Source organism: Eleutherodactylus coqui, chromosome 2 (assembly GCF_035609145.1).
Source record: "Eleutherodactylus coqui strain aEleCoq1 chromosome 2, aEleCoq1.hap1, whole genome shotgun sequence".
NCBI lineage: Eukaryota > Metazoa > Chordata > Amphibia > Anura > Eleutherodactylidae > Eleutherodactylus > Eleutherodactylus coqui.
This window is the reverse complement of record NC_089838.1, coordinates 273,344,588-273,360,169: the sequence shown is the minus strand read 5'-3', so window position 1 is coordinate 273,360,169 and position 15,582 is coordinate 273,344,588. Positions and strand designations below refer to the sequence as shown.

The 15,582-nt window shown below is 42.8% G+C and overlaps 1 protein-coding gene across 1 annotated transcript in view; it reads right to left on the bottom strand.

Annotated features, from left to right (window-relative positions):
• Window positions 1–77: 77 nt before the first annotated feature.
• Window positions 78–15,582, bottom strand: part of DUSP26 (dual specificity phosphatase 26) — a 44,630-nt gene continuing 29,125 nt past the window's right edge. The window contains exon 4 of the mRNA XM_066593004.1: window positions 78–2,688. Coding sequence (XP_066449101.1) covers window positions 2,495–2,688 — 194 coding nt within the window. The 3' untranslated portion in view covers window positions 78–2,494. The remainder of the gene's footprint in view (window positions 2,689–15,582) is intronic.

The following is a 15,582-nucleotide window of genomic DNA, read 5'->3' as shown; positions in this document are numbered from 1 at the left end:
AATGGACAAGGCTCATACAAACAGCTCAAAGAACTACATGTAAAGGAACACATTTAATGTAAACGGTCTTCTAGGCAATTCATTTGAAATTATCACAATTATATTGTGCTCATCACTAATATAATTTTGCATCAAAGATTTAGTAAGACTAGTATTATTTCTATGGATTGCTGCCACAAAATACAGTATACGTTATATGGCAGTTCATTAAATATGACTTTTACATTTATTATGTGTTAATATAATATACAAATAACTAAAATCTGAATTTATTTAGGCTGGATGCTTATCTTTGAAACTTTGCCCCCCCACCCTCCACCCCACCCACTTCCTAGTCTTACATATCATGCGTGTCCCATAGTGAGAAGTTGAATGAAACACAATAGTCAAAAGAGGGGTCCCAACAATGTTGCTATCTGGGATAGAGGTGTTTAATTCAACCCTTCCTACAACTGCATTCCATACATAACAAAATGTGCTTCCTGTAGACCAGACTAAGGGTTGTATTTGGGCTATTTCATATGGGATGGAATTGTCCGCGGAATTTGCTGCGGTGCAGAAAAATCGGCACCAAACTTTGCATATCTAATGTGCAGATTTTGATGCAGAATTGAACGTGGCTTAATTCTCCAAGCAATTATGCATCAGTATCCCCATTTAGACATGCAGATTTTGTTGCAGATTTCCCCAACTGCAAATTCTATTGCGTGTTGCAGAACAATTCCATTCTGTCTGAAAGAGGACGGAGTAATAAATGGGAAGGTATGATGCCACCTTATAGTCACTTACATTTTTGAGACTTCTAGCTTATGTGCAGGGAGTAGACTGTCTTTCAACTTGATCTTAGGTTTGGGGAGAGTTCTTTAAAATGATCTTTAAGAGTCAAAGATCCATTGTAATAAGTAGTTTTGGTCTGGAGTCACTTATTACCCACAACTCTAATTGCTAATGGACATTTTGTTGATTCTCAAGTCTCACGGCACCTGACATTTTGCAAAGAAACCGCCACCTATTAAAGTTACACTCCAGGATATACAGTATAAATGAGGTTTAATAAGGTTTGTGGTTCAGTGGTGCTCCTGCCTCTCTCCAATAATTTCTGTTTAATATCCTTATGTGATCGAGGCAGATAACCCCCATCAGCATGGGTGTCATGTATTTGCATAAGGATAGTAAGCAGAAATGACTGTGGGTAGGTCAGTAACTATAATCAACTGTACTTGTATTACCATCTGATTTAAGGGCCACTCCAGTGATTTTTGTTATTCATTCATTATGTAGCTATTCCTCCAGTATGTGTGTGCTACCTTGGTTAGCTATTCCTTTCTGTCCTAAACTTCCAGCCTATTTTTCCTCAGATGGTTGTGTTATCTCAATTCTGACCAGCTCTGATCTACTTGGTGTTATGAACTCATTTTCTAGTCAGATTCTCAGTTTGTGTGATGCTGTGACATCAACCACAGGAACAGCTTTTAGGAGGAAACAGGCACTCCTGTCACAGTTACTGATGATGATCACACAGCTCCTGTCACATAATTATAATAGAGGAGATCACAGCTCATGAATGGGAAAATCTGTTTTCATCAGAATAGCCCTTTAAAGGGCCATTTCAGTGAATTTTTCTCCCTTCCTTCTTTAACTAGTCCCCCAGTATATATATGTGGCTAGTATTACGTTAGTTATTACTTCAGATCTGAAACTTCCTTGAGCCTTTCTCCTTAGGTGGGCTATGTGTTCTCATTGTGACAACCTAGGAATTACTTGTCCTTTTGTTCTCTCAAGAAGTCACTTTTTTATATACCAGAATTCCTGCTTGATATTACATGGACTGTACCACACAGGCTTTTCTCAGGAGTGGGGTGAGGGCATTAACTACTATTACAGTTTCTGTTGATGACTAAAGGCTCCTGTCACAGACCTAAAATGAAAGAGATGATAGTTCATCCTCCTGATTGTATAATTATGGTCTTTAGCTTTTTGTAGGGGAATACGGAGGCTAATGATATTTACACTGTACTCCCAGCAAACAGAGATGGTACTAAGATAGTACTAGCTCTAGCTGGTCATGTGATGCTGTGCTGATGCATCATGGGATTGGCAACACAGCATAAAGGAAGAGAAAGCAGGGAAAAATCTACACATTAAGATGATGTCTGATAAGTATCAGAGAAGAAGCTGCACTGCATGGAAGTGACTGCAATATACAGAGGAGACATTTGACAGGCAATCAGGTGAGGGGTTTAGGGGTGGAAAAATTAGATTTTGCTGGAGTGGCCCATAAAATGTTTATCACTGTTAAATATGAATTAGCATATCATGGAAAAAAAACTTTAAATCCTACTTTTTCCATTATAAAATCTCAACAAAGGCAAAGAAATGCCTATAATACAACATGATGGAAGCCAAGCTGCTGGACTGTCTTGGAATATACTTTAGGGTTTTCCATAAGCAGCAAATGAAAAATAGTTGCTGGTTGGATTATATAAATAGTGTATTAGCGCTTTCCCCTCAAGGTGCTATCCAGTTCTAGTAACTGACGAAGAAATCCACGGTTAGGGATGATTCCTCTTCGGTCTTTTACTGTGGTAATAGCTTCAACCAAAGTCTTGCGATGGTGAATCATGAGATATGCAAGCACCAGTGTGGCCGATCTGCTCACTCCTACAGCACAATGAACAAAGACTTTCCCTAATAAAGGAAACAAAATATTCAGTCAAAAATTCCAATTCTCTGGGTACACAATTATTATTTTAAGTACAATTCCCCAGAATATTAACCCCTTAATGACTGCCCCATCGGGAAACTACGTCCTCAGCAAGTGGGCTTTAATCCTAGAGGACGTAGTTTTATGCGTCCTCTTAGGATTAATGCCCACTTGCCTGAGGACGTGACAGCTCCATGCTGTCGGTGCCCGCAGGTAGCCGACAGCATGAAGCTGTCATCCCAGGATGCGGGCAGTCCCCCCGGCATTGCGATCGGCGCTATCCAATGGATAGCGCCGATCGCAATAAAGTAAATAAAAGTAGTAAAAAAGTCAGATATTCAGCTTCCCTGATGGATCGGATCCATCAGGGCAGCTAAAAATACTCACCCGGCTTGTCCGAGGTGTCCCCAGGAGATCTGGTCCTCTCGGACCCGCCACCGGCCTTCTGCGCATGCGCGCCAGACGATGACGTCCATTGGATAGCGGCGATCGCGAAAAAGTTAAAAAAAGTTTAAAAAAAAGTAAAGTTTTTCCTCCCCTCATGGATCCGATCCATGAGGGGAGGTGAAAATACTCACCTCGGGTCCTCTGCGACGTCCCGATGTCCCGGGACCTGAAGTGCCCGTCTGCGCATGCGCGCCTGATGTCAATCATCGGGCATGTGCACAGACGGGCTCGAGCCCCGGGAAATTTAAAATCCCTCTGCTCCTGGCTGCCATGTGTAGCCAGGAGCAGAGAGGTGTCACCAGGGACATGATCACTGTCATCCAATGGATGACAGTTATCATGTAAAGTAAAAAAAAAAGTGTAAAAAGTACAAAAAAAAAAAAAAGGGGGTAAAAAGTAAAAAAAAAAGGTAAAAAAGCTTGCGTTCATCTCCCCCCACGGATCATATCTGTGAGGGAGGATGAAATGACGTACCTAAGGCCCGCGGATTTATCCGCGGACCTTACCCCAGCTTCTGCGCACGCGCCTGTTGCCAAAATGGCAGGTGCATGCGCAAAAGCTGTGGTCATTTAAAATCTCCCTGCTCCTGGCTACAAAATTTAGCCGAGAGGCTGGAGATTTCACAGGGGGCCGCAGTGAGCGGTTCCTGATCACGTGTTCGCCGTTATCCAATGGATAATGGCGATCACGTAAAAGTAAAAAAAAGGTGAAGGTTCATCTCCCCTCACCGATGCGATCGGTGAGAGGAAATGAAACTTTTTACCGGAGGCCTCCGTATTTGCACCCCGACGCGATCTTCCGTGAACTTTCCCGGATTCTGCGCATGCGACCGCCGGTAAAACACCGGACACATGCGCAGGAGTCGGGGAGCCCAGGAAAATTAAAATCTCCTTGCTCCCGGTGACCAACGGTCGCCGAGAGCCTGGAGCAGTGACGGGTGGCCTCGTTGAGCGGTCCCCGGTCACGTGATAAAAAGGTAGCGATCTACCTTAGGCCGGTCTCACATGACCGGATAGGAATTACGGATCCTGCATGCGTCTCATCTGCGGTAATATGCAGATCAATCGCATTGGATTACACAATTCCGCTCCCATTAGTGGGTCGGAATTGCGTAATCCACTCGCAGAAAAGAGGACGTAGCATGTTCTATTTTACCGTGGATATCCGCAACATAGAGCCCATTGTGCTCCATGGTCGCGGATATACCCGCTGCCCATACGCAACTACGTTGCATACGTTCTGCGGGTACCCTCGTCATCGCTAAGCGACGGTGCGGGAAATGCAAACAAAAAAAAAGTACTGCGCATGACCGCCTGTGTGAGTAGGCAGTTATGCGCAGTACATTACGTGGCCGTACGCAGGGTCACAGCCGGGCTCACAGCTGGGATCCGCTGCAGGCCTCCACAAGCGGATTCCGCTTACGGCTGTGTGAGCCCGGCGTTGTTCAGACCACTACCTGTAATCCGTAATTTACAAGAAGCCCCTGGGAACGTTCGCCTTCATGCAGTTCCAGGAGCAGCTTGTTGAGCACCTTCTGTGTGAGACCACCGCACCTCATCAAGCTTACGGAGAATCAGAGAGCGCCACTTTTTACACCCCATACCCGCCACTGAGGTCACAAAATACCCCCAAAAAGCATGAGAGGAGGGGGGATACCCGGTTTTATTGCCCCATGTACCCATCCCAACCAGCCTCCGTAATTACCGCTGTCTTCGGTAATACTACATAGTTCACATTATTATTTTTATCTAAGATTTGGGGAACGCCGAAAAGGGTGCGGAGTGTGTGGGGGAGGGGATATTATTTTACGGTGTCAATTTTTATTCCGTACAAGTGGGTAATGGGGCCTGGAATTTATTCAGCTGTACCCTGCAATCCAACGGGTGTTCCCTCCATTATAGGCCTTGCCATGTTTCCTGTAAGTAGATTAGGGCCACAATGGGTATGTTTTTGAACACGGGACAAACGGGGGTATCCATTCTGGGGTGAATGTCTTCATTTCTATGTGTGCTGTGCAAATAAACCAGTTTTTAAATTGACCAAATTGCCAAAAAAATGAAAATCGTTATTTTTTCCTTCTGCTTTGCTTAGATTTATTCAAATACTGTGGGGTCAAAATACACAGTACACCCCTAGATGAATTCGTTAAGGGGTCTAGTTTTTAAAATGGGGTCACTTGTGGGGGTTCTTTATCGTTTTGGACGCTCAATGGCTCTATAAGTGGGCGATGGGGCCTGGAATTTATTCCGTTGTACCCTGAAATCCAACGGGTGCTCCTTCTATTATAGGCCTAGCCATGTGTCCTTTAAGTAGATTAGGGCCACATAGGGTATGGTTCTGAACACGGGACAAACAGGGGTATCCATTTTGGGGTGAAAGTCTTCATCCCTATGTGTGCTGTACAAAAAAAACAGTTTTTAAATTGATACAACTGCCAAAAAGATGAAAATTGTAATTTTTTTCCTACTGCTTTGCTTAGATTTATTCAAAAATTGTAGTGTAAAAATACACAGTACACCCCTAGATAAATTCTTTAGGGGGTCTAGTTTTCAAAATGGGGTCATTTGTTGGTGTTCTCTATCGTTTTGGCCGCTCGAGGGCTCTACAAGTGGGCAATGGGGCCTAAATAACCTTCATGCTAAATTTCTGTTCTGAAAGCCACGACTACTCCTTTCATTTTGGGCCCTGTTGTGCATCCAGAAAAAAGATTAGGGCCACAATGGGTATATCTCTGAACACGGGACAAACTGGGGTATCTATTTTGGGGTGCAAGTCTTCATTCATGTGTGTGCTGTACAAAAAAAGCAGTTTTTAAAATGACAGAATTGCCAAAAAAACGAAAATCACATTTTTTTCCCTTTTGCTTTGCTTGAATTCATTCAAAAACTGTGGGGTCAAAATGGGCAGTACACCCCTAGATAAATTCGTTAAGGGGTGTAGTTTTCAAAATGGTGTCACTTGTGGGGGTTCTCTTTGGTTTTGGCCACTCAAGAGCTCTACAAATGTGCCTTGGGGCCTAAAACGCCTTCAAGCAAAATTTATGTTCTGAAAGACACCGACTACTCCTTTCGTTTGGGGCCCCGTTGTGCATCCAAACATAAGATTAGGGCCACAATGGGTATGTCTCTGAACACGGGAGAAACAGGGGTATCCATTTTGGGGTGCAAGTCTTCATTCATTTGTGTGCTGTACAAAAAAAAGCAGTTTTTAAAATGACAGAATTGCCAAAAAAAGAAAATCACAATTTTTTCCTTTTGCTTTGCTTGACTTCATTCAAAAACTGTGGGGTCAAAATGGGCAGTACACCCCTAGATAAATTCGTTAAGGGGTCTAGTTTTCAAAATGGGGTCATTTGTGGAGGTTCTCTTTGGTTTTGGCTGCTCAAGAGCTCTACAAAAGTGCTATGGGGCCTAAAACACCTTCAAAAAAAATTTATGTTCTGAAAGACACCGACTACTCTTTTCATTTTGGGTCCCGTTGTGCATCCAGACATAAGATTAGGGCCACAATGGGTATATTTCTGAACACGGGAGAAATGGGGGTATCCATTTTGGGGTGTAAATCCTCATTTTCATGGCACTATGGGAAAAAAATATGTCTTTAAAATGACATATTTGCAAAAATATGAAATTTTATTTTTTCTCCTCTAAATTTTATTAATTCCTGAAAAAAAAACGGTGGGGTCAAAATACTCATGACACCCCTCAGTGAATACATTAAGGGGTGTAGTTTTTAAAATGGGGTCATTTTGGGGGGTATTATTCTGACACTAATGAGCCTTTGCAAACTTGGCTTGGTGCAGGAAAACAAAGTGTTCCTCAAAATGCTGAAAAGTAATGTTAAATTTGTACGTCATCTAAATGGTTAAAAAAACACAAAAGTTTTTCAAATGTGCATTCAGAATAAAGTAAACAGATGGAAATATATATCTTATCAAAAATGTGTACAGTATGTTTGGACATATTTGAGATATTACAGTTGAAAATGTGAAAAAATGACAATTTTTTCAAAGTTTTCCCAATTTTGGCGCTTTTAATAAATATACACAAATTCTATCGGTCTCTTTTTACAACCAAAATGAAGTAAAACATGTGACAAAAAAACATGCGGATATGTAAAGCCTTTACGGAGTTATGCTACGTTGAACGACGCATGTCAGATTTCCAAAATTTGGCTCCATCACTAAGGCGCAAACAGGCTTTGTCACTAAGGGGTTAAATGACAGTCACTGCTCTATCTGTTCTGCATGTATAAGTTTTGTTTTCTAGTCTTTGTTTATGCAAAAAGTATAAAAAGTACAATATTGATGTATAGAATATGTAAAGTGTATGAAAAGTTTTCCATTTTCTATTCTTATTGGCTTGTAGATGAAGAAATATACAATGAATGTTAGCGGTCCATTTTTAAGGACCAAGACGATGGCCAGTTGTAGTGAGCTGCAGTACTTTCTGAAACTCTAGGACCATAAAGTATATAATGCATTTGGAAAGTCTTCACATCCTTTCATAATTATCATTGAGATGTTTCTACACCTTGATTGGAGCCACCTGTGAGAAATTCAGTTGGTTGGACATCATTTTAAAAGACAACCCCTGTCTATATAAAGTCTCACAGCTCACTATGCATATCAAAGCCAAAACCAAGCCATGAGGAGGATAGAACTGTCTGTAGAACTTAGAGGCAGGATTACAGGAGGCACAGATCTGGAGAAGGCTACAAAAAAAATTCTGCTACACTGAAAGTTTCCAAGATCACAGTGTCCTCCATAATTCTTAAATAGAAGGAGTTTGGTGGGGCGGCCAGCTCTAGGAAGAGTCCTGGTTATTCCAAAATACGTAATAGGGGGAGAAGGGCCTTGGTAAAAGAGGTGACCAAGAACCTATTTGCCAAAGACCCTGTCTGCAGATGGGAGAAACTTCCTGAAAGTCAACCATCACTGCAGCACTCCACCAATCTGGGCTTTATAGCAGAGTGGTCAGAAAGAAGCCTTAGCTCTGTAAAAGTCATTTGAAAGCCCTCCTGGAGTTTGCCTAAAAAGTACCTTTTTGGAGCGCTATGATATTACAGGATATAGACATTAAATAACCAGCGGAGTTGTTGATTCGGGTCTTGGAGTCTGGTAGGAACTTTCAAACATTGATCCAAGGATTATTCTGATTGCTATTATGAAGGAATTTTTTCCCCCCAAAATGGGCTAGATTAGCTTATGCCTCGTTGTTTTTTTTCTTCCTTCCTCTGGATCAACAAGGGGGGGGGGGGGGGGGGGGACAGGCTGAACTAGAAATGACGTTGTCTTCATTCAGCCTAATATACTATGTTACCTAAAGGAATCTCAAATAGTGAGAAACAAGATTCTCTGTTTCTCACTATTTGATTCATCGAAACATAGCACTTAGAATTGAGGCCTAAAAGATTAAACTCACTGCTCATCACATGCCCAATGCCATCCGTACAGTGGGGCAGCATGGTGGTAGCAGCATCATGCTGAGGGGGTGTTTTACAGCAGCTGGGACAGAGAGACTAGTCAGCATAACTAGTGATCCTAATCTTATACAATATCACGTTTCAGATCATGTAATGTGAATTTTGTTCCCAGCTAGAGAGGTGCTTTAATTATTATTTATTTTAAAGCACCATTAGGGTACTTTTAGACGAGCCAATTTATAATTTAAACGAGTGAGTGACGTCACCGCTAGCTCATTCGCTCGTGCAGGCTGCTTAGACAGGCAGATACAACGTTGGCTTGTTCAAAGCAGAAATCACCCAGAATTGTTCAGTCTTTTACATTCCCTGTATAGGTGAATGAGAGGGACTGAACGACTGCTGTTTAAACCAAATGATAAGTATATGAGCCAACGATGATTTTTATGCCTGTATAAAATGAACAAAAAGTGAACGATTGTTCATCGTCTGGACATTGGCTCATGTTTAGACTGAATGAATATCATTCATTTTTGCTCGTTTAAACAATTTTTTGAATGATATTCGTTCCATCTAAAACACCATTAACCCTTTGCAATCTAATTTTGATTTCAGGGTTTCCTATGGGGCTTTCTCTTTCTGCCATTTCACAATGGCGCCATCTATTGGCTAGAGCCAGTACTGCGGTATAGGACATGCTGGAGAGGCCCCCGACAACAGAGCAGCCAGTAATATATAGTAAGAATACCCTGCCGGATGTCTTCCGAAATTGGAGCTGTACATCCTTTAATTAGAATGTCTTCAGACGTCAGACAATGGATTGGAAAGGGTTAATCCCAGTGCGGGGTGCATATCAAAAAACAACTTTAATAAACATGACTAAATGAGCAATAGACTTGTGCAGAGGAAGAGAGGGCCCTGCCTAAGGGTTTTTTTTACACGAGCGTATATCGGCCGCCGTTTTCACGGCCAACGGATTCATGCTACCATCTAAACTGTCCTCCCCCTCCACTCCTCCTCGTCAGCTCTATGCTTCTCTCCTCCCCTCCTGCTGTTAGTAGTGTGAGGGAGCGGGATCATAGCACCGCAACTTCCATTGCTGGCTGTGGACAAGAGGCGGGGAGGGGGTGGGAGCTTAGCTCCACTCCGCCCCACCCCCTCCCTTTGCGTATAACCAGAGGTGAGGAGAGAGGCAAAGAGTCGGCGAGGGGGAGGGAAAGGGGGAGACAGCTCAGATGGTAGCGTATATCGGCCGGCCGTGAAAAAGAAGGGGAAAAAACCTTGTGGGAAAGAAGACTTAGACCTACAAATAAAAGCCAATATTGCTGAATCAACAATCACAACGTCTTGAAAGTCAAACTAGATTCTACATTTTTATTCTCAGCCACTAGTTCTTCAATCCTAAGAGCTCCTAAAAATGCCAAGATGAATGCTGTTTTAAATAAGCAAAACTCAAAGCCAGATGAACAAATGTGAAGCAGTGCATCAATAATTTTCCTCAACAGATCAAAAGTGATTGGCCTTCTGCCATCCAGACTAGACCATGACCTCTTAAGGACTTTTAACAGTTGCTTTAACATGAAATAAATTATTGATTGGCATAAATCCAGCTAGTTTAAAAACAGACTTGAAATAGAAAAACTTGTTCAATTAGGGAGCAAACAAAAGCTGAAACGACAGCTAATTCATAGTCATATTTTCCTACTGTGACATTAGGGAATTAGTCACAACTCAGGATCACCATCTTTTCCACCAAAATATTTAAATAGCTGACATTCTATGACTATAGTTATGTTTGCATTTATAATTCAGCAGGTCAGTACTGGACAGAATGTTAAATGGTCAAAAATTGAGCAGGGCGTGTGTTCTCCATGAAGATCAGTAACACCAAACAGATCCTCCTTACTGGAGGTGCAATTAAGCCCCCAGAGAATTGCCTATAGCATCTGACTAGATAGTCTGATCATCAGAACATTCCACACCATCCTCCAGCATTTCCCATGGAGGGAAGCTGTATGACTGTCCTGTAATGTCCTGTAGAGAGACGCCTACGGATTGTAACGCCCAACTGGTGAGAATTACAATAGGGAAAATGTCTGAAGTTGGGCGAGTGTAGTGCATGGACCTGTCACAATGGCACTTACCAACTCCTGGTCCCGGAGGGAGTTACTGCAGCAGAGGATAGTAGTCCTCAGGATGAGGGGGGTAGCATTCATACACAGCGGATTAATGAACACTGGACAAGTGTATCGTACCTGAGTCCTTGGGAACGGTTGAGGCCCGGCAAAACTTTGCTTTCTGGCAATTACAGGTATCATTGTAGAAAATTACAGGCAGAAGCTCAGAGGTTGGGAGGAAAAATACACAGGAACAATACTGCCCTATAGTCCACGTTATCTATATGTCACCGGTCCTGGAAATTAAGTATACTCCGGAGGAGGTAAAAAGAGAAGAATCTCTCCACATACTCTCTGGCGAGAAAGTTACTTAGAAGAACACTTAGCCTAGATGCATCCTGCACATTCTCTACGTGGGTGTCACAATCACGTACCTCTGTGTGGTGATCCTAATGGCAGACGTCCACACAGGAAAAATTAATGCCTGTAGTGTGAATGGGTACCTGGTATGATGGGTCGCTCTATACAGAATTACTTGGGGGTTGCTCTCACTTTGGGGGATTTAGTGATACACTCGTTCTCTCATGCGTTTCATATGCGGTAGGAATGCCTCTCCTTCTCCTCCATATTAGACACAAGGAAACCAGAGATGTTTCCCTGTGCCTCTGCGGTTTCCCCAGCAGATCGGGGAAGAGGGAAGATCCTCAGCTCCTCCATAGGGAGCCTCTCCTTCTTCTCCATTTTCAGTGCAGGGAAGCTAAAGGTGCTTCCCTGCATCACTGTGAGTCCTCCAACAGCATGGGTAGATGGATGATCATCAACAACCTTTCCTGCTCTCAGACACTCACTTTTATAACCTCACTTGTACCACATAACACAGTAGAAGAGATACATTCAGCAGCAGACAGAGCTGACAGGCAATGATTTTAAGGGAGTTAACCCTTCAGATGCCGCAGCTGTGCAACATACATACAGAAAATTGACATGACAGTCTTGCACAGTGCATCTATATAAGACAGCACATGTATGACCACTATGGAGGGACCAGGATGTTATTCTGGAAAACTACAGTCCAGCTGTGTTCTAAGTAATAATTGTGACCTAAAGGGTTAATAGCATGGGCTAACGATGCCTGCAGTCTAATACTGATTTAAAAGGTAGAACAGAGCTCCCCAAACATGTTTCACCACCAAATGGCATCTCCAGGAGAATATAAAAGCTATGAGGGCGCCACCCGAAAAGGTCAGTGTTTAAATAGGAGATGGGTGGGTCCATCATCAGAGCTTTAGGGCTCCTTTACACGAACGCTGTTTTCACAGTTGGCCGATATACGCTGTGATCAGATGCTTTGGATTCCAATGCATCAAATCACATGGCCGTATTTCTGCTACGTAAAAGCGCCTGGTCGGCCAACATAGCATCGGGTGTTTTTACGTCAGATCCAAAAGATAGTCCTGGAACTATCTTTTGGGCCGGAATACATCGGCAGCTGCATGGGCTCCTATGTGAGCCAATGACAGCGGCCGGAGAAGGGAGGTGGGAGGAAGTTTAGCAGCATGACTGCTAAACTCCCTCCCTCTTCTCTCCTCCCCTGCCCTCCAGCTGATTGCAATGGGAGGGGGAGTGGCGGAGCTAAGCTCCCGCCCCCTGTCGCAGCCAGCAATGGGAGGAGGCGGGACGGGGCAACGTTTAGCTCTTCCCCCTCCCATTGCAATTAGCCGGAAGGGAGGAGAGAGGAGGTGAGCCAGCGAGGGGGAGGGAAGGGGAAATGGCATGGCGGCCTTGGCGTATATGTGCTCGGGGCCCATGCCATCTGAACGGTTGCACAAACGTTAGATTTGTGCGCCAGTTCACAAGTTTTTACACCTCACATCATAACGTGAAAACGGCAGCCGATATACGCTTGTGTGAAATAGCACGTAGTCTGTGATTATAGGAGCTCTGGAGATTGATAGTCCTAATAGCCTGCACCATATACTGGGTTTTAAAGTATTTTCGTTTACATGTGCAATCTTTTTGCAATTCAATAAAAGTTATATAAATTAGAGAGATCCAATTCATAGTTATTGCTTATGGCAAGAGCATTTTTTATTTTGATTATAATACGACTGGTTTGGATTTGAACCTCTCTCTTTTTTCCTGTCTAAACCATATTGTTTAGGAAAATGTCCTCAAAAATAAGAGTACAAATAATAAATGGGAAATGTTTAAAAACATCGTAAAAACTTACTGTGAGAGCGTCAAACCTTACAGGAATAAAAAGGTTAGTAATAGGAACAATGGGGAAGTAATCTAAACTTATTCATTGTTGTTTTACCCAAAGGAGAAAGTCTAAAGTGTCAAGAGGAAGTTTGGGAAAAGGTCCAGCAATTCTGCCCTCTAACATCTAGTGAGGGTGATCAATGAGTGGAACAGGTTGCCAGGGGGAGTGGCGAGTTCTCCTTCAATGAAAGTCTTCAAACAGAGGCTGGACAAATATCTGTCTGGGATGATTTAGTGAATCATTGGGCAGGCGGTTGGACACGATGACCCTGGAGGTCCCTTCCAACTCTACGATTACATGTTTTTAACTCTTTAGACAACATTTCTTTAACCACTTCCTTTTAGGTTTTCTATCTAAGAACAGCATTCACCTTCATATTTTGGGACATAAAAAACATCTTTAGTTCTAATCAGAATTAATTTAGCTCACAATTACTTCCACTTTCTGCCTGTCTAGCTAAGCCTCTAGGTAAGGTAACTTTCTTGACAATTCATCAGTGCCTGTGCATCTATCTTGGTGCGCTAGCATTTAGCTGAATGGATTGATTGGATTTTTAAAGCAATGAAAAATGGATTGAGGTTCTGCACAATATGAACATTTATGTTTATTACAGCAGTTACTCAACCATTTAGATTGTGGCTCATTGCACGCGGAACAGACATCCTTCTACAGTGAATTACTAGCAGACATGTTTTGCCTGGGAACCAATGCAGATTTTTGAGGCAACATCATGTTAAGCCGTCAAGCGACGTCTTCGCATCTTCACTTCATTGTAAAAGGAACTGATTTTTTTGCCTAAACTCCTCATTGTAATCAAACCAGGTAAACTGTCAAAACTATCATATGTTTCTAGAATCATATCAATGTGCCGAAATGTGCCAGAGAAGAGTTCTGTGGGTATTTCTCATCTAGCACCAAAGAACAAATACAAAACTCATCAGCTGAAGAAGCCACAAACCAGGCACCAGCTGGAGACCTCTGAACAGTATTGAGGCCTGTTCAGACCTTGTTATGGCCTCTGTCCAGAAGTCTCATCATGGTTTCCATTTAAAGTTCTAAAAATGGCACCCCTGAACGGGACAAGAATAGAACCTATCTTGGCCATTAATGAAAACTGCTAAAGCCAAAAGCAATAGGACTCTTTTTGGAAGGCCTCCATTGATTTCAAAAAATGTGTGCCAGAAAGAATAACATGTTGTTCTTTCCGGCACAAAATATTGGAAACAATCTGAAACCTATGAATATAGAGACCTTTTGTTCTCCGTTTAAGCAATTTTCATTAATGGAAAAGAAAGGTTCTGGTCACATCCTGTCCAGAGGCGCAGTTTTCAGGATTTTACCTGGTAACCCCAATGGGATCCCAGGATGGAGGCCATAACAAGGTCTGGACGGGGCTTTATACTTTGTAGACCAATCCATAATACTATTGAATAAAGCACTACTTTCCATATTAGAATTAACAGTAACAACATGAGCATTAAAAGGGGCAAAGAGGCTGTGCTGATTAGAAATCTCATCCAGCTCTGATACAGGAGACCTTTTTGTGTCGACCACACAGCTCCTCTGTAAATAATTCCAATTCTATCCATTCAGACGTGTCCGACTCTTGCATACTCTGTAGGCCGGTCCTCTCCCTGCTTCTCTATTCTCTATAGCTGCTTTCAATTGCCTGATGCCCATTCCCATGTCCTCCTTGGTGGTGTCCAGCCAACATGTGTCTTTTGTCTTCCCTGTTTCCTTTTACCACTGACCATCCAAGTAGCATCTCTTTTTCTAGCGACTTTGTCCTCATCACATGTCTAAAGTAAGTCAGTCTCTCTCTCGTGATCTTGCTTTCCAGGGACACTTTCTCCATGCTTTCATGAACATGTAATGGGGGTGCAGTGCTGTTAATCCCACACCTCGATGCTTTCCCTCATTGTTGAAAGTGTGTTGCATTGCTGTTTCTGCTATTACCATTGTATTAAGCTGTGTCTAATGTGGGTTGCTAGTGACTTAAATTGGTAGCATGGTTACGTTGCTGATCACCTCTCTTTTATAAAAGCAAAACAGTGATTTGCTGGGAGAAGGGGTCACACGGTCCAGGAGAAAGTACCTGGGGATAGGAAGGAAGAGGAGATATGTGCCTGGCACCTGTGTATGGTGGCAGTGAGAATCTGTGTATGGTGGCAGTGAGAGAGAGAGACAGGTGAACAGCGGCAGCCAGTGGATGAGACTGTGTATTGACTCTGTCTGCATGAACTCAGTATCAGGAGCCATTGCCAGGAGAGATAGTCCAAAGAAAGTAAACTAGGACTGCAGCCAAAGGGACCATGGGTAAGACTGTTAGACAGAGATAGGCACCGTTCTGCATCTTTTTGCATTAATCATCTCCTATGGACTTTGAGAGACTTCTCTTCCCCTCTGTGGTACCGAGTATACCTGGAGAACTGTAAGTTGAGGGCGGTTCTCTATAAAAACCTACTTGTGTGCACATCATCAGACTTCAGGGATAAAGCAGCCTACCAGCTACAATATAGGAGCTCAAGCAAACACTAAACATACCGAAGTGTGACTGCAGAGGAACTTATGGACCGTAATTGCAGGAGTATGCATCCATCGGATGCATAGAAGAGGTCATCGGTTAATAC